Genomic DNA, 20,775 nt, shown 5'->3' with positions numbered 1-20,775 from the left:
TCATGCCGCCACAGCGGGACACTAGACAACGAAAGAAAGTTTCAAACGATCTGCTACGACGTACGATTCTCAGCAGGGTCCCTGATCGCAGGAGCGTGTCACACTTCGAGATCGCTGGAACGTCACGGATCGTGCCGTTGTAGCGATCAAAATGCCACTGTGTGACGGTACCCTTAAATATACCTGGCTGAGATTATCCAGCCAATGTCTGATACATGCAGCCTATGGATTGGGCAGCATGTACAGCTGTCCCACATGTTAGGCCTTCATAATATAATTAAAACATTTCTTTAAATATGAAAGAATATGTAAGTACTAGTTGAAAGCATTGGGGATATGTTATAGATTTGTGTGCAGTTTATTCGGTAAAGCACTTACATTTGAACTCTCCTTGTGTCCACCAATGCAGACGATGTCTTGCTTTTGGACTGTCAATGCTTCCTTGGTAAGTCTGAGTCGTACATCACAGGCATTATCTGAACCTTCATTATACAGTTGTGCGAAACCAGTTTTAGTCTGTGAACAAGATACAGATAGATAGAATAGATAAGACAATGTATAAGATAGAACTGTTATGATCGGTCTGCAGCATATTAACATTCTAGTTATACTGATGAGTAATAAAGTCCATTTTTATTAATGTCAATGTCTGGTGTATAATGTAACATATTATATGTGTGCTACTGTATATGTGTATGGAAATAATGCAAAATATATGGCATTCACTTAACAAGTGTGTTATTGCTGTTGATGACCTTCATGTCATTCCTTCCCTAGAGAAAATGTATTGTTATTCACTTTTCATTTTCTATTGATGTTTGTAATGCAATATCATTGGAATGAGTTGAAAATGACTTGTTGTTAGTGCAGTATATTCGCTAATACAAAAGTGATCACTGAATGATCAAATTCATCTTTTGTTTGCAATATGAATCATTGATCGGCATTTTTCAAGATTATAGCTATATATCTTTGTCCATAAGCTTCATTTTAGGAATGTTTGTCACTAATGATTCATGCTATTTCATCTTTTTTTCGAAGGTACTTAACTTTTTCAATGGAAAGTATTGTCAGGAAATTACCCACTCTTTAAATCAGGTTTGTATTTTGTTTTCAAATTTTTTTATATCACAATCTTTATTTAAAAAATTGTAATTTTGCAATTTTACAATGCCCCCGGGGATTTTTTTTTAGACTCAAACTCCCTGTCCTTTCAGGAAGAGTTTTAAGCTTGACTCCATAGATAGGATTATAACACATCTGTAGACAGCTGATAACACAGGATCCAGCATTCATATTATGTGAAATATGATATTACCTGGCTCCTTCATCAATTCATAAGATAATTTTCACAAAGCAAAAGATGGAATGGGGCCTGACCATTGTGGCTTTGTACATATGTTGTTTCTTGAAACAGTAAGTTAAAATCTAAAAAAGCCCAGTGGCCAATGTTAAAATTGTTTCCTATTTTATTTTAATTTTTAATACAGCTTGTGATATGTAAAAAAAATGCAAAACATATATAAAAAAAAACATTTGACACAAAAACCTGATTTAAATAATAGGTCATTTTCTGATTGTATAATATCATACATTGTACATACGGTATATATTGCTGTTCTAACTCCCTGCAAATCAAATCTATATAAATATGATGACAAAGCAAAAACCTGAAAACAATTTTTTACTTAAAAAAAACTTATTGTCAAATACACAATAGGCAAATTTGGACATTTGAGGGAAATCTTATAGATACAGTACTTTACAGTCTAAATATTTCGAAGTAACATTCTTTTAATAATGATCTTACTACTGCCATGTAATTTTGATAATACAAAATTACACTAACTATGATAAAAATAATTGAACATTAAATGGAGGATATGTAAATTTCTTAAATTTCTTAAAACATACATACAATAGTGGATAACTTGCAGTAGCTGGACGTCCAGCAATCTCATGAATGATTTTCTAGATTCTCGTAACGGGGCTCTGCTAAGCCTCCTCTTAAGTGAAGCAGAGTTTTGCATGCTTGAGCTCTGCTCCATTCATTTTCAATGAGAATAATAAACTAGCAAAGTATTGCGCAGTTTTCTCCAACAGTCTCAAAAACAATTCATGGCATGAAGGTTGAGCATGCACACCTCACCTCCATTCAAAACAAGGCTGTAAAGCTAATACTTTGTGTTCCAGATCACAATTTTCAATATTGATAGTGGTTTTAGCAGTTATAGTATGGCACACTATATGACACCATTATAATGTGGTGCACAATGTGTGGTCATTAAACTGTGGAGCACTATATGAGGCCATTATACTGTTTCACTATATGGGGCCATTACACTGTGCTACATTATATGGGGCCATTATACTGTGGTGCACTATATGGAGCCATTATACTGTGGTGCACTATATGGAGCCATTATACTTTGGGGCACAATATGGGACCATTATAATGTGGAGCATTATATTGGGGCCCTTATAGTGTGGAGCTAATCTAATGTGATGTGCCAATTTTTGGTCAGCTGCAAGCTGGTGTTTTTAGGCTGGAAAGGGCCCAATAACCAGAGACCTTTCCAGCCTTATAATATAAGCTCCCAGCTGTCTGCTTTACCTTGCCTGGTTACAAAAAATGGAAGGTGGGGATCCCACGTCGGTCTTTTCATTTACATTAGGTTAAACACCCTTTAGGCTGTATGCACATGTTGCAGATTTTTCGCGTTTTTTCGCTATAAAAACGCGGAAAAAGTGCATACATTATGCATCCCTTCATTTAGAATGCATTCCGCAATTTTTGTGCACATGATGCGTATTTTTCAGCGAAAAAAATAGCAGCATGTTCATTAATTTTGCAGATTTTTTGCGGATTTCCCACTATATTATTGCTTTGGGAACCTCCGGAAAAATCCACAAAAAATACACACCAAAAATGCGGTAAAAACGCGAGAAAAATGCGGATTTCTTGCAGAAAATGTCCTGCTTAGCTCAGGAAATTTCTGTAACAAATCCTGAACCTGTTCACATAGCCTTAGTGCCACATGAAAGGCAGTAAATGGTTCAAGTTTATTATATATAGGGGGGTTTTGAAATTATGTATCTAAAGGACATTTATTCTGTTTAGATATTCTATATCACCTCTTTACCCACAGAAGTGGACAGAGCACAGTTACACATTTTTAAAGGAGCAGTGGTGTAATGTGTGACACCGCTTCATCCAATCCTATGGGAGAAGTGGTGTAATGTGTGACCCCGCTGTCTTCTTCTATAGGAGTTGTAATATAGTGGACAGAGCGGGGTCACTCATTACACCACTGCTCCAAAAGAAATGGACAGATCAGGGTCATGCATTAAACCCCTGCTTCCACTGAAGTGGACAGAGCAGGGACACATTTCTATGGGATTAGTGGTTTAATGTATGACACTGCTCCGTCCACTTCTATGTGATCAGTAGTTTTTTTTAAACTCTTTTTATTGAAAGATTCCACAAAATATAACTGGCATGTGACATTACAGTGTAGAAACAGAGTAATCCGTCAAATCATGATCCACAATATCAATGATAAAATCATACTTTCAATACCAAAGCAAACAAATAAAATAAGTAAAATAGAACATTAAACATAACGTATTCTCAGCAGCAGTGCACCATCAACCACGAAGTTCTGTATCAAGGTTCTAAGTATGTAACAGTTCAGGTTATAATAAGCAAATATTCCTGAGTCCACATAGAGCATCACGATCATGCACTGAAAAAGAGAAACATTCGGGATCATGTCTTGTGGTTGAGGAAATCACAGCACCAGGGGCTAGGTGTGTTAAGGGTGAATCGCAGACCTTCCCCCATCCATCTCAGCGCTATCGCTTTCCTAGCCATAAACATAGCCTCTCTGAGAAATATTCTATCATAGTGAGTCCACATTTCTTCATCCACAACACCCAACACACACAGCTCTGGATTACATTCAACAGGTATCCCAAGAATCCTTTCTAGTGTAAAAATCACATCCTTCCAATATCTTTTTATAGTTCTACAATCCCAAATTAGATGCCAAAAATATGCTCCCTCCTCCCCACATCTATGACATTCATCACTTACTCTTCTACTGAATCTATGTAGTCTACTCGGGGTTAAATAGGATTGGTGGACTGTATATAATTGAATTTATTTATTATTTGCTGCTGGAGACATCATCGTATGCGCTTTCAGTGCTTTATTCCACTGGTCATCGGTGATAGAGGGGATTAGGTGTCTCCATGTAACCTCCACAGCCAAATAGGTAGAAGCAATCTTGGAATTTAACAAAAAAAGTCTACAGGGAGGAAATCACACCTGTAGGTCCCTGAGTTAACAATATTCCTATTAGTGGATATCTAGATATTCGCATTCTAGGAAGCTGGAATTGGTTCGTTATAGCATGTCTCAGATGCTGATATCTATAAAAATCCCTATGAGGGATTCCAAATTTTATATGAAATTTTTCAAATGACAATAAAATTTGATTTTCAAAAATCTGATTGAGCGTTGTTATACTATATTGTTTACAGTAACCTGGGTCTTGTAAGTTTTGGAGAAGCGAAAATTCAGGATTATACCATATCCAAGTCTCCCATTTCAAAATACGCTTACTTTCCTGCCAAGCCTGCATTGCTAAACTATGTACAAACAACAAGCCCCGAGTTGGTCTGTATGAACCTTCCAATATTGCCCATGGTGTGTATCCCCCAGAAAATGAATAAGATGAGCCTCTGCATTTTTGAGTTTATCATGGACTAACCAATATTTTAAGTATCGTAGGTGGCCAGCTAGATAATATAGAAAAAGGTCAGGCACTGCATAACCACCCTCTCTTTTGGGCCTTTGCAAGGATCCAATATTTACTTTAGGCCTAGAGGAGCCCCATATAAATGCTGCCATTAAGCAATGCATTTTTTAAAGAAACCCTTTGGGACTTTAATTGATGTATGTTCTAACATATATAAACACTTTGGGAGGATTATCATTTTAATTAGTCCAATTCTGCCCGCTAATAGGGGGAGTCAAGACCATATCTCAAACTTTTTTTTTTATCATATACTCAAGGGGGTATATATTGTCTCCAAGATCTTTAATTGGATTTTGGTTAATTACAATGCCCAAATATTTACATTTATTACTACTTTTAAACCAAACAACACGGGTACTGTTATATTATCCACTATCGACATAACTACCGAGTTGCTCCAATTAATTTTAAGACCTGACAATATGTAAACATAAATAACATTAAATAACATCAAACAATATAAATTTCTTGTCTCTGCAAAGGAGAAGGGGAATTGAAGGCTCAAAATTTTGAAGATTGCAACAAACAGCTCCACCACGCCACCCCCAGCCGCACCACAACTGGCCCAGGGTGACTCAGCTGAATGTTGACCATACTTTAACCATTTTTGGGAAAATTATAACAAAACAGCGCCACCATGCCACCCCCGGCCACACCACAATCTGCCCAGGGGGACCCTGCAGATAATTGCCCATACCAAAATATCCCGCTGATGCCTCTCTCAGTAGGGACCCATTTTAATTCAAACACCCGCTTAACACCGATAGGAGTCACCCATCCCTGCATCGGGTTCCCCCGACCTCCTTTGGTGTAAGCAACCTCCTTCAAAACCCCCCTCCTTTTCCGACACAGCGAACAGGCATGACCCCTTATGCCTGTGAGTCTCGCCACACCAAGAGAGCCTTTTCGACTCCCCCCATCAATCCTAAAGCCCACATATCTACATCAATGTCATTTAAATCGACCCAATCTGACCATTAACATTTGGCGGACAGAACTTCCAGGTCCCGATGGCGCACCACAACCCCCCATGCAAAGCAATAATATGGGAAACCTCCCTATTCACCTTGCTCGGAGTTTTATTTTTCCGCTTGACTGATCTGGCGTGTTTCCATGCCAACCACACAATGATATCTGACCAGATTAAAACTAAACCCAGGTAGGATGCCAAAAGCCTCAGACAGTCAAACTAGATATCACGGATCAAGTCTCTAGACGTTCTGGAGCCCAAGTCATTCCCCCCACATGCAAAACGAGTATATCTGGGGGCGTATCAAAAGTAGCATGAAAATGAAATTCGGGCAGTACCCGGCTCCACAACAAATCCCTGACACCGATCCACCATACCACCTCCACCTCCTTCAGTATGCCCAATTGACGCCCCATTGGTCCTGCGTTGGCCCGAATAGCACCCCAGTACACGTACGAGTGGCCTAACACCCAGATCAACCAAGGGGGTCCTGAAACATAAAACAAAAAGATAGAATGTAACAACAACAAAAAACCCTATGTAAGCTAAAAAGGCAACCAAACTTCTGAATCAAATTGGGGGGGAGGGAGGACCTACAGTATAACATATGGGGCCGAATGTAAGATTGATACCTTGCAGATTCCCAGCAACCAATTTTTTCCACCACTTTAACCCCCAAACCCCACCGAGCAGCCTCCGTGGCCGCCCCAATCTGAAATGAATGAGAACCAAGCTCTAAAAACATTCGAACCACAATGAGCCAGTCCTCGCCTGAAAATGGTAATAAACTAATACACTGATAACGCAGAGCTATCCTGATGTACCAAAAAGGAACCCGATGCAAGGGCCAATCGGTCTCCAACTGCTCTGCATCCGGCGCCAGTTCCCAAAAATGATCCCACTGGAAGCGAGACAATGCATCAGCTATTGAATTCTGAACACCCGGCACATGTTCAGCACAAAACCAGACATTAAAAACCAAACACCTGAGCACTAGATTGCGCAACAGACAAAAGCGGCAAATAACCAGCCGACAAGTTATTAATACAATGCACAACACTCACATTGTCACAAAAGAAACACACTTTCTTGTTCCAAATCTCCAAAGCTACTACAATAGGAAACATTTACAGCAGCGCCATGTTCCTTGTGAGACCTGCCACTTTCCATGATTCCGGCCACTCTCCCACACACCATTTTCCTCCAAAATAAGCCCCTAAACCACATGAACCAGATGCGTCTGTGAACTAAACGAGATCCACATTAGACACAACTCGATCCAGGCATACCGACCTGCCATTATAAGATTGAAGAAAATCCGCCCATACAAACAAATCTGCTTTGCAACGGATGTGTAATGCTGGCGATCACCTGAGCTAAAGGCCATGAAAAAACTCGTCCTATGGGTAAAATTCTGCATGCAAAATGTAACTTAACCAAAAGAGATTGCAATTAGCACAGGCGCAATTTTTTCACCTGCAAAGCCTTCTAAACACAAGACTTCAAGTCTATCAACTTATCCTCTGGCAAGTGGCATTCAATCTTAACAGAATCCAATTCCTAAAAATTTCAAACCCTTGGAGGGGCCCCTTTGTCTTCTCCGGGGCCAATGGAATACCACAGTGAGAAGCCACCTGTTCAACCATCCGAAGCAGTACAGAGCAAACAGCGGACCCAGCTGGCCCAAAAAATCATCCAAATAGTGCAAAACTGAATCCAATCTGGATTCCTCCCTCACTACCCATTCAATAAAACAACTACACTTTTCAAAATAGGAACACGAGATCGAACAACCTATCAGTAAACAACAATCCATGTAATACTGGCCTTCCCAAAAACAATCGAGTAAATAAAAAGTCTCAGGGTGCACCGGAAGCAAGCAAAAAGCGGACTCAATGTCTGTTTTTGCCATCAAAGATCCTTTTCCCTGCCTCCGCACTCAGTCCACTGCTTTATCAAACAAAACATACGAAACCGACACCAAACTCAGATCAATACCATCATTAACAGAACTGCCCTGAGGGTAAGACAAGTGATGGATTAAGCGGAACTTGTTAGGCTCCTTTTTGGACATGACACCAAGCAGCAAAACACATAAAGAAGACAGTAACGGGGTTCCAAAAACAGACACTCAATGCAACCCAAAGCAATCTCCTTATCAGTTTGTCCCTAACCACTGCAGCATGCATCCTAGCCAAAAGCAAGTTGTGAGGCTGCTCTGAAAGAGGCACTGTGGATGACGGAATCCTAAAGCCAAAATTAAAACCATCACTTAAAAATACCGCCAAATCCCTATCCAGATACCCATTTATAAATGGAAGCATCCGATTGATTCTCACTGGCGTCCATTTTGCAGAAGTCTCGTTTGACTCGGAATGGCTGTGAGACTCTCCACAGCCCGAACATTCATGCTTATATTTAACCCCTTAACCCCCAGAACTTTTTTTGTTTTTTGTTTTCGTTTTTCACTTCCCTTCTTTCAGAGCTACAAGTTTTTTATTTTTCCATCAATATGGCCATGTGAGGGCTTATGTTTTGTGGGATGAGTTGTACTTTTGAACGACACCATTGGCCATTTAAGATGTCGTGTAACAGAAAACGGGAAGAAAAATTCCAAGTGCGATGAAATTGCAAAAAAAAGTGCAATACCACACTGTTTTTTTGTTTGGCTTTTTTGCTAGGTTCACTAAATGCTAAAACTGACCTGCCATTAGGATTCTCCAGGTCATTACAAGTTCATAGACACCAAATAAGTCTAGGTTCTTTTTTATCTAAGTGGTGAAAAAAAAATTCAAAAATTTGCTAAAAAAAATTGTGCCATTTTCCGATACCGGTAGCGTCTCCATTTTTCGTGATCTGAGGTTGGGTGAAGGCTTAGTGTTTGAGTGCTGAGCTGACGTTTTAAATTATACCACATTTATGCAGATACGTTCTTTTGATCGCCCGGTATTGCATTTTAATGCAATGTCGCGGCGACCAAAAAAAGTAATTCTGGGTTTTTGATTTTTTTTTGTTGCTGCACCATTTAGTGACCAGGTTAATCCTTTTTTTATTGATAGATCGGGCGATTCTGAACTCGGCGATACCAAATATGTGTAGGTTTGATTTTATTATTGTTTTATTTTGATTGGGACGAAAGGGGGGTGATTTGCACTTTTTTATTTTTTTATATTTTTAAATACATTTTTTTTGCATGCTTCAATAACCTTCATAGGATGCTAGAAGCATGCACTACATGATCGCCTCTGCTACATAGAGGTTGTTAAAGAAATGGTTAATCTTTATTTTTGAATAACAGAGAATAATAAGTATTGAGCAAAATATTGTGCAAGATGTCAGATGTTATCATCTGGTTCTCCTTGAGGACAATTTCCCGGACATTCCACAAAGCAGTGGTCAGTATTTCTCGGAACTGTCAAGGACATCAGTTGTTTTCCTCTAGATTAACAATATATGTCTGTTTTTGTCTTTATCCACCTAAAAATCCTGAATATTCAGCCAAAATCTTATGAAACGCAGACATGTGCAAAGCACCCCCACATTCTTCTCATGTAATCTATCTTGCATCCCAGGATGTGATTGACAATCCATTGCGTAACTTATATTTCTGCCAATTTATTATGTAACTCTATATTTCCTTTTGATCTTGGTCTTCAAAAGATAAGCCCTGAAAAATAAAGACCAGAGACTATTTGGAAAGACAACGAGCGTTTGTCTCTCTGATTATTGCTTCATCGCTTGGGTACCTAAGACATACAACACCTGAGTAGGTTAGAAATCCCTTCTCTAACAAGGTGAAGCACAGATCACCTCTATGTAGCAGAAATGCAACATTGCTTTGAGCGCCGTCCAAAGGGTGGTGCTCACATCAATCTGCCATCAACAACCAGAGAGGTCTCAAGGAGACCTCAGGTTGTTATGGCAATGCACCGCTGACCCCCGATCATGTAACGGGGTCAGCGGTGCGAGTGCTTCTGGCCGCGCGGCCGGCGGTGCTTGTTAAATGCCGGTGTCAGAGTTTCACAGCAGCATTTAACTAGTTAATGGCTGTGGGCGGCTCGCGATTCCGCTCGTGCCCATTGCAGTCACATGTCAGCTGTTGATAACAGCTGACATGTCGTGGCTTTGAGGTGGGCTCACCGCCGGAGCCCACCTCAAAATGGGGGAGTCTGCCAGCTGATGTACTATCCCGTCAGCTGGCAGAAAAGGGTTAAAGGATGAGCCAACACACCCCACTTTCTGAAACCTGCCGAGTACCCCGCCGAATTGGCAGCGCCCTCGGTACTCCCAGGAAAGGGCTGCGAGGCCGACTTTGGTGCTGCCATCAACCGCAACCACAAACTAATCTCCTTGTGGTCCCATCGCAAACTCAGACGGACAACCTTCCTTTGCCAGAACTGCTTGTCATACCTCAGCGATGCCGTCCCACCATAATCTCGGTATGCTTCACCAATGGAATCTAAATAGCAAAATAATGGTGAACAGTTCTCTGGAGCTTTCTCCCCAATGACACTCGCTAACATGGTAAACGCCTGCAACCAGTTCTGAAAAGTGCGAGGAATGAGGTGATAATGCCTGCGTTCCTCCTCATCCTTCTTACTCTCATCCGGTTTAACCCTGTCCAGATTAAACTTTTCCAACGTTAACAGCAAAAAAAATTTCCACGTACTCGTCCTTCCATATTTTTTCTCTCACTTCCTGCTTCAAATGCACCCCTAAGGGTCCATCAAAGCACACATAGACCTCACACCTTGCTCTGTCATCCAACTGAACCACATCCACCCTAGTCGCCGCAGCCAGTGGTGACGAGACTATCTCATTAACAACCACTGGAGCAACCACAACCAGTGTGGGAATCTCACCACTAACAAGCAGCGGGGTCTCCACCACCCCCGATGACCCCAAACCACCAACACAACCGTGCCAAACTCTGCTAGGATCTGACACCGGTGACAAAAAAACTCACACCATACAAAAAAATTCCGACACCACCTCACTCACACGTTCAGTACTCGCTGCACTTCTAGTAGCCAAACCCCTCTGAAAATACCACTCACTCACATCCACATAATTCACATTTTCCCTGAGCGCATGTGAACCACGTGACTTATCAGGCCAACTATGAGGGAGCCTCACAACAGCTGTCTCGTGTCCTCTGTGACGATCGCCTTTGCTGTCTTCACTGTCAGATGAAATTTGGTCCTCCTCTTCAGAGGTAGAGTCTGGCTCGGGGACATCGCCAGGTAAACCCAATGTAGTCAACCCACCACTAGACCTGGACCTTCTATCCAATGTGGCACATCGTCTGGAAGTTGGAGAGACTTCAGCTGCACACCGGCAGCACGCATCCCTGGCGGTGATCTGCCCTCTCCCATGAAAATCACCCTGGCCTCCACAGCTGCCGACTTCTCTGATGGGTCGCCTCCTGGCCCCCTGCACCAATCTTTTGGATCTCTGGCGCCTCGATCGTGCTGCTCCTGAAGCCCGGGCTCTGAGTGGATGCTCCAGCCATTCTTCTGTGTCAGCTCCAGCTGACCGGGCCTCCCTCATCCTCACTGCTGCTGCCTGGGCCCAGCGTGGCTGCACTTGCCGCTCCGTAACATCCACTCCTGATGTGCAAACAGCCGCCTGCTCTTCTGTGCCGGCTGCACTTCCTCGTCAGTGGTACCACCTCACCGGGATGATGTCACAAAGGGGCGGAGCCAGTGACATCACTTCACCCTTTTTCTGGCACCAGCCGACGCCGAGAAACTCCCCCAGAGTGGCGCCAAGTGGCCGGAGGCTGGAAATGCGCTGAAGATCCGGATGGGTCCCTGGACCCTGGATGAGCTCTGCAGCCTGGTCCAGGGAGTCACATCTGGGCTACATCACTCTGGTGGTCAGGACTTTCTGGCATGACCTTGAGGCGCTGCGGGTGCAGCCACCTCAGCAATCCCACCATCAGCGTTCTACATCTGCAGGTGATCTTGGAGCCATTGCTGTTCCCTGCTTGCTGTTAAAGCACAGATCTCCTGGACAAGAGCTTCCATGACATTCAGGTATGCTGTTATCCCAACTGAACTACCTCCTCCACCCCTCACCTTATGTAACCTCCCACAGGATATCTCCCACTAGCCAATCACAAAACCCCACATTATTCCCCTGACCCTATACTCCTACCCCCTAAATTTGTGCCCAAACTCTATCCCTTAACCCCTTACCACCCAAGGTTAAGGCCTAGCAACCTCCTTAGTAATATGGCCCTCCCTTTAAGCCCCCTATGGCGGATACAGTCCGGGCCATACTTTACCTGAAAGTTGATATGCAATGGCTCAGACACATTCTGTTTTACTGGAGTTTCCTTTTAACCTAACTAATTCTGAGTGCAGATAAGTTAATTATTTGAGTGGAATTAAATTCTAAAATTTTACAAACATTCTATTTCTCAGAATATGGATTCTTCACAATTCGGTCTGCGTAAATTCAACCAAACAGTGGCCAGTTGCGCAGCCATTTTTTTATCCATAGAGGGACAGAAAATGGTTAATAAAAAATAATACTAACCTCACTGCTCATTTGTTCTGCCCCCCTGCTTCCAGATGTGTGGTCATCAGAATCTATTCTTTTCCTCTTCTACTGTCCTGTGCATTCTCTTCGATCTTTTAACTCTAGGCTGAGTCTTCTGTTTCAACAAGGCCTCAGACGTAATTTCCTTTTGTGATGTCAAAACATTACAATATACAAAAAATGGCACTAAGGGATGTGCTGTACATTGCCTAGTTGAGCCAGAAGCTGCTGCCTGAAGTGAAGAAGATAAAGAGAATGTGCGCAATGGAGAAGGCTAAAAGAAGAGCTGCAGAGGACTGAATGGCAGGCTGTGGGGGCAGTGGCACAGTTGAGTCATTAGGTGAGTACTATTGATTATCTTATTTACATCTCATGTTTATTATGCTCTGATATCGTAACAGACCCAAGAGCATAACATAGAACATTCAATTAGCAAAAAATCACTATTTTCCGTAAACCAGAAGGAATAGACTGTTATATATATGTTAACTTTTGAATTTAGGCCCTTGCTTTTCAGTTGGTCAAGAATCAAACACTGTTGTCATATAAGTCTTAAATGTTGATTTTTGATATTTTTGAATGGCTGTTTGCCTCTTATATCAGCTCGTACAACTAATTGGCTGCTATAATTGCAAGACAGTGATGCAGTATCATTGAACAATGGATGTTTGCTTAATATATTGAATGACCATTGCGTGGGTCCTGTAGCTTGTTGACTTGCAAAACAGAGTAGTAAAAACTATGCAAATAGATTAAATCATCAAACAATGCGAGTTAATCTCATCACATCTTCCTCTTGACCTGTGGATGATGGCTTGAAGGACAACAGTTGTGAACAATAGAAAGCTTAGGGGACCATGGCCCAGGCTGAAATAATACATATCTGCTCCATTGACCATCACTGAACCATGGATATGTTTGGGGTAGTCAGGATTTGGACCCATCGGTCACCTAAGCCCCATGGATACTTTTGTAAAAGTTAAGATTGGGACCCACAGGTCACCTGTCTATGTGGAATGGTTCAGAGAAGGCAGGATGTGGCGTCCAGTCACTTGGCCTTGTACCTCAATGGACTGTCAGCTTCCTAAGCTTGTCCTTACCTCCTCTCTGTGCACTCTCATTCTCTGTGAACACATGCGGTCATACTTGCGTTCAATAAAGCGCAGCAAAAATACATCCAAAATAGTGCTACTTCTGGATCGTGGACACATAGCCAATGGGTTCAGAAATGCTGAAGAAAATCGGCAATATCAAAAACTTACCAAAAAACTCATTCTGACAATGTACCCTTATTTGGTGATACTTGCGACAGTTAGCCCCTCCACACTGTTTTGCAAAACCAATATGCTATAAAATTCTGTATTTTAAATTGGTTTTGCAAATTGATAAGTCTCAACTTACATCATAATTTAATGTAAAATGTTTATCTGCAATCACAGAATAAAATGTTCAGACCTGAACTATGCTGTAGTTGCTTTTCCAGCTTCACTGCTGAAAATAAAAGCACTCGCCCCCTTTCAATTGTTTGAAAACCTTTTTCTGAGCAAGTTAATTTGATGTAAATCAAATTTTTTTTAGTGCCTGCCATCATTTTGCTGGATTTTTATGGACTTGTTAGAGATAAGAAATTATACTCACTTTGCCACTCACCTGTCTCACCTCAACAACTTTCTGCCCAGCTATCAAATCTCTCCCTTTGGCTCCAATGTATTCTTTTTTTTAGGTGTCCAGATCTTCAGTCTTTGGTGGCAATTTAACTGCCGAATCGGCCTCAGTGATGCATGTTATGGCATCACTCTGCCTGGATGTCACTGTATACATTAACGGAGGCAATGACTAGATCTAGACAAAAGATCTAGAAGAATTATTTTCACAACAGAAAATAAGAATAAACTAGTCCATCGGGAGAAATTGGATGACTGGGTGAGGAGGTTCGCTGGCGTGACCGGTGAGCAGCAAGGAGAATAAATATACTGTGTATATTGTGGTGGATCGGCTCAATTTTCTGCACATGAAGGTGTTAAGTGAAAATTAAAAAGGCTCATTGGGCAAAACAGAATAACAAAACAAACTGGCATACAGTCTCTTCACCTCAGGATCTTGTATTTCAGAATATTACAACTGGGTTCAGTACAGTTTAACACAAAAACATCTCTAGATCTGCCTGCTCCAGACACACCTAATGACTGAAAGGACTGTCTATTAACCTTCTAAATCACATTCTGGGGAGGAGATATGGTGAACAGCCTCCCACCCACTCTTAATCTGCTCAGTAAAAAATTTAGCCCTTAAAATATCCGATTAACCCCTCTCAGTACTTAGAGTGCTGGAGCAAACTTATAGGTTTCACCTCAGTGAAACATATCTCCCCTATACTTCCTCGCTAGTGACTTTCTCACAATATATATATATGTATATATATATATATATATATATATATATATATATATATATATATACACTGCTCAAAAAAATAAAGGGAACACTAAAATCCCACATCCTAGATATCACTGAATGAAATATGAAATTTTCCAGTTGTAAATCTTTATTCATTACATAGTGGAATGTGTTGAGAACAATACAACCTAAAAATGATCAACGGAAATCACAACAAATATCCCACGCGAGGTCTGGAGTTGGAATGATGCTCAAAATCAAAGTGGAAAATTAAGTTACAGGCTTATCCAACAGTGGAAATGCCTCAAGACAAAGGAAATGATGCTCAGTAGTGTGTGTGGCCTCCATATGTCTGTATGATCTCCCTTGAATGCCTGGGCATGCTCCTGATAAGGCGGTGGATGGTCTCCTGATGGATCTCCTCCCAGTCCTGGACTAAAGCATCCGCCAACTCCTGGACAGTCTGTGGTGCAACGTGATGTTGGTGGATGGTGCGAGACATGATGTCCCACATGTGTTCAATCGGATTCAGGTCTGGGGAATGGGCGGACCAGTCCATAGATTCAATGCCTTCATCTTGCAAGAACTGCTGACACACTCCAGCCACTTGAGGTCTGGCATTGTCCTGGATTAGGAGGAACCCAGGGCCAACTGCACCAGCATATTGTCTCACAAGGGGTCTGAGGATCTCATCTCGGTACCTAATGGCAGTCAGGCTACCTCTGGCGAGCACATGGAGGGCTGTGCGGCCCTCCAAAGAAATGCCACCCCACACCATTACTGACCCACTGCTGAAGGATGTTGCAGGCAGCAGATCGCTCTCCACGGCATCTCTGTCACGCCTGTCACATGTGCTCAGTGTGAACCTCCTTTCATCTGTGTAGAGCACATGGTGGTGAATTTGCCAATCCTGGTGTTCTGTGGCAAATGCCAAGCATCCTGCACGGTGTTGGGCTGTGAGCACAACCCCCATCTGAGGATGTTGGGCACTCAGACCATCCTCATGGAGTCGGTTTCTAACCGTTTGTGCAGACACATGCACATTTGTGGCCTGCTGGAGGTAATTTTGCAGGGCTCTGGCAGTGTTCCTCCTGTTCCTCCTTGTACAAAGGCTGAGGTAGTGGTAATGCTGCTGGGTTGTTGCCCTCCTACGGCCCCCTCCACGTCTCCTGGTGTATTGGTCTGTCTCCTGGTAGCGCCTCCAGCCTCTGGACACTACGTTGACAGACACAGCAAACCTTCTTGCCACAGCTCGCATTGATGTGCCATCCTGGATGAGCTGCACTACCTGAGACACTTGTGTGGGTTGTAGAGTCCGTCTCATGCTACCACAAGTTTAAAAACACAACCACCATTCAAAAGTAACCAAAACATCAGCCAGAAAGCATTGATACTGAGATGTTTTCTGTGCTCCCCACCTGCAGAACCACTCCTTTATTGAGTGTGTCTTGAAAATTGCCAATAATTTACATTTGTTGTCTATTCCATTTGCACAACAGCATGTGAAATTGATTGTCAAACAGTGTTGCTTCCTAAATGGACAGTTTGATTTCACAGAAGTTTGATTCACTTGGAGTTATATGTTGTTTTAGTGTTCCGTTTATTTTTTTGAGCAGTGTATATATACATATAACTTCATCTGGAGTGAAACCACAGCATTGTAGGACACATTCAATAGACATTGAATACAGATATTTTTGAGGCAAGATTTAAGTGAATTGACGAGTTTGATCTTCCTCACATTCGCTTCATAATATTTTGTATGAGCGATGTAAGTTACCAAAAGTCTTCTTTATAGTTAATGTCACAACTTTAAGAATACATTAGAAATTCAATAAATAGATAATAAGACAAAAAATGCAACAAGATCATGGCACTGACAAGAGATTAACAAACAATTTAGTAATTCAGCATTTTTTAAATAATTTATTGGTAGCACTAGATTGCAAGATGATATATTACAATGCTTTCTATGTTCCTGTGCTGTGTTTGGAGAATACAATGAATATGACAGAATCAATCATAACTAATTAGCTGCTGACATACCGAGCGTAAAGTAATTAAAAAAGACATTAGCACTTGTTTTCTAATGATTAAATCATGTAGACTGAATACCAATCTACCGCATTTTGAAGTGGGGTTAAATCTAATGAGACAACCCTTATAATATAGTTCTGCTATTGTTCGACCACACTAAAAACATATGACAGTTGAAAAACAGTAAATAAAATAAATTTACTTTAAAAAAAAGAAAATAGATAAAAGTTATTCACCACAGACAAAACAGCAAAAATTAAAAACATAAACAAATGATAATAATATTAATAAAAATAATTAATAATATTTTACTTTGCTACCTCATTCAAGAATAAAATGTTTGCACTAAGTAAGGAATATAAAATCATCCTATGACAAACACTTTGGGAGGTGAGGGAAATTTTAACACTATTGTGACTGCTTTTATTTGTGTCATATTTACCAAAGTGGCAAACCATGTTTAATAAATGTGGTGCATTTTTAGATCTTAAAAAGGGTTACTGACAGTCGCTGATAGCAATAAGAGGAGGTCTACGATAATGGACGTAATAATCACCCGGCACCTGTACAATTGAACAGCCATGCAATACAGATGAAGCGGAGTTAGCCTCTTCATGGAACAAATTAATTGTTGTTAGGCAGGTGAGGAATATGGTGTTTTATTATTTATAATTATACAGTAATAAATGCATAAAATAGGGTGGGGAGTGTTTATTTCAAACAAAGGATTTTTTAGTGTGTGTTTTGTTCAATTCAGTGACTTTTTCATGTGTGTGTCTTTATTTAATTTTCAATATGGGGTTAGCAATGGCAGTGACTTATAGACACCTTTCCATTACAAACCCCTGGGCTTGATGTCAGCTGACATTACAAAGCTGACATCAACCCAGAGAAAGTGGGAAGAGCCAGGCAGACCACCAGAAGTAGCATATCTAATAGATTTGCCTTTTCTGGAGCAGCTGGGGGCTGTTATTTTAAGACAGTGGAGGGCCAATATCCATGGCCCCTTCTTAAACTGAGAATACCAGCTCCAAGCTGTCTGCTTTAGCATGGCTGGTTGTCAAAAATGGGGTGACCACATTACTTTTGTATTATTGATTTATATAAATTTTAAAAATGGCATGGGACCCTTCTATTTTTTTTAAACAATACATTTTTATTGAAGATAACAAACAGGGTACATGTTGAAAATCTTATTACAAACATATGGTAAAAAGGGGTACAGAGGAGGGGAAAACCTAAGATGGACAGGAGGGTATAAAGATTAAAGAAGAGGGGAATGGAGCCTTTGTTATGTCTAATTCCAATTAGATGACTTAGGATGAGTTGGAGGAGTCAGGATCATTTAGTTGAAATCGTGATGTGGCAAAGGGGCTATGTGGAACATATCACCGGTGAATTACAACTCCTAAAATAGTTGGGAGAATAATTAGGAACTGCCTGGCCACTATAGCTGGGATCATTTACCATCTAGCTAACACTTTATAAATTACTACAACAGTAAAGTATCTAATATTCCTCCAATTGAAGAGGACCAAATCTGGCACCACTCTGAGTTGGATAGAGTAGTGCCAATGTCAGATTCCCAACAAGAGGTATAGGTTAGGTTACATATGTGTGAGGTGTAGTTAATGTGGGAATAAAAAAGTGAAATGGTACCTGGACCATATGGGTTTTAAAGACATATTTGCACTAAAGAAATGAATGCATAAAGTGGGGTAAAGTTTCTTAACAGTGTGTGAGGGCGAGGCCGGCGAGCTCTTCATCTGGAAATCCAAATTGACACCTTCTCTAGATCAGTTGTTCTTGCAGATCTATCTTTCTTTTTGTGAGAAGCTTCTTGGATACATAAACCTCTCAACACTACTTTACAGGCTTTCCAAAGGGAGATTGGTGAAGAAGCTATCTGATGTTTCAAAGAGAAATAGTCATCAAGGTGGTTCTTCAGCCTTTGAGCAATTTCTGAGTAGGAAACTGAGGAGTCATTTAGAGTCCAAATGAATGAGCTGGGTCATAGATGTAAGATATAGAAGGTGAGCTGAATTGTGGGGTAGTCTGACCAGCGATTGGATTGAATGGAAATGTTTGTTGATTTGGTATGATTGAAGGGTGGATGAATATATGATCTATTCTAATGTATATTAAGAGATGTGGAGAGAAGTTGCAGTGTAGTCTTTGACTAATGGGGTGCAATTCTCTGCATAAGTCTACCCACTAGTGCTGTGAGAGGAATTTGTTATGAGCGACTGAATCTGTAGAAAGAGAAGATTTTGAGGGGATATTGGGTTGGGGGTCAGTAGACTTATCAAGGTTACCATTGCAAATGCATTAGGAGTCGCTGCAGAGTAACATTGTGCCTTGAGCATGTTCAGAGACTAGGTCAAGTACTTGAGAAAAGAAGGTACAGAGGTGGGTGTTAGGAGACCAAGGTCACCAGTTCGTCAGAGTCTGTCACCATTAGGTAGTGGCCTTCTTTGTCTGCAACTAAAGATTTGAAGATGTAGGGGACTGACTTATTGAAGCAAATTGCAACACCTTTAGTTTTGTTTGGGGAGTTGGCTGTATAGAAAAGTGGGTAAAAGGGGAACATAAACTTTAGGTATAATGAGGTTAAGACCTTTGTCTCTTGAGGACAGATCACATCTGCTTGCTGAGATCTATAACAACAGAAAGCCTTAATACGTTTGTGAAGGGAGTTAAGGTCATGCATGTTGTATGATAAAATGGTTAGTGGCATGATATTAGGGTTGCTAAGGCCACGAATGAGAGACCCTTTTGTGGCATATAATTGTAAATAAGAGCATCATTTTGGAAGTGATAATATATTTTATGTCCTCTCAGACAATTAAGAGAGATGGGGATAGAATAGGTAGAACAGATAAAGTAACTTGGGTGAAGTGCAGGAAACAAGAAGGAGAGGGGGAGCATAACACGTATTTAGGATGGCTAAGGACAAGTTGCTGTGAAACAGTGTGCAATAACGCTGAAGGGTCATGATGGTTTGCAAGGAGCAACGTGTTCTAATGTATAATGACTTTAGTTGGGATTTTTAAGGAGGAGCTAAGGGGAGCTGGATATATTTAAAGGGTAATAAACCTGCTATGTTGAATAAGGTGTAACATATTAGCTATATTGATGTTGATTATTTCTTTAGTTAGAGGACTGAATAGCAAATTAGGTAAAAGTTATAGAACAACCATATCTCTTTTGGAGAGAGACACTTATCCTTCATGGGGGTGTAGTGGAGAACAGGCTAGTAGTCCTGATCCTGGAGTGGAGTGGACTGGTTATGCACTCCTGGATAAGCGATTGTCCAATCGATACAGTTAAAAAATATTTGAAACAGAAAACTGAATAATCACATATAGTGTGTCTAACAAACATGCCAGTCAAGGCATTTCAAGAGTTTGGAAACCATTTTAAAAAGCAGTATTCTATAACAAAAGAAACTAAGAATGTAGTGAGTGCTGAATTGGCTGAGTGGAAACTACTTATAAGCAAGCTTTAACCCCTTCATGATATGTACGGCACATTTCGAGTCTCTCTCTGTGACGTAGGTTCCACATCTTTCCCGACATATGTCAGCTGTTTTGAACAGCTGACATGTGCTCTTAACAGCCATGGGTGGAAATGCGATACACCCGTGGCTGTAAACTTGTTAAATGCCTCTGTCAATCTCTGACAGTGGCATTTAAAGGGAACCTGTCACCCCCAAAATCACGGGTGAGGTAAGCCCACCGGCATCAGGGGCTTATCTACAGCATTCTGTAGGGCAGAAGGGCAGACAAAGTACGCCTGTGCTGGAGCCGCAGCGTGAAGACCAGAAGAGGACGTCATTTGATGAAGATGGGAGTCGCCGGACCCGGACCAACAGCGGGACCGCCCCTGGGTGAGTATAATCTAACGTCTTTATCTCATCTTTTAGGATACATCGGGGGCTTATCTACAGCATTCCAGAATGCTGTAGATAAGCCCCTGATGCCGGTGGGCTTACCTCACCCG

At 41.2% G+C, this 20,775-nt stretch overlaps 1 protein-coding gene across 1 annotated transcript in view; it reads right to left on the bottom strand.

The window, feature by feature from the left end:
• The window catches only part of SNTG2 (syntrophin gamma 2), a 1,048,529-nt gene that overhangs the window by 482,727 nt on the left and 545,027 nt on the right, over window positions 1–20,775 (bottom strand). The window contains exon 2 of the mRNA XM_069728000.1: window positions 379–516. Coding sequence (XP_069584101.1) covers window positions 379–516 — 138 coding nt within the window. The remainder of the gene's footprint in view (window positions 1–378; window positions 517–20,775) is intronic.

Source organism: Ranitomeya imitator, chromosome 5, assembly GCF_032444005.1.
Source record: "Ranitomeya imitator isolate aRanImi1 chromosome 5, aRanImi1.pri, whole genome shotgun sequence".
In the NCBI taxonomy this organism is placed as follows: Eukaryota; Metazoa; Chordata; class Amphibia; order Anura; family Dendrobatidae; genus Ranitomeya; species Ranitomeya imitator.
This window is presented reverse-complemented; position numbering and strand designations above follow the sequence as displayed.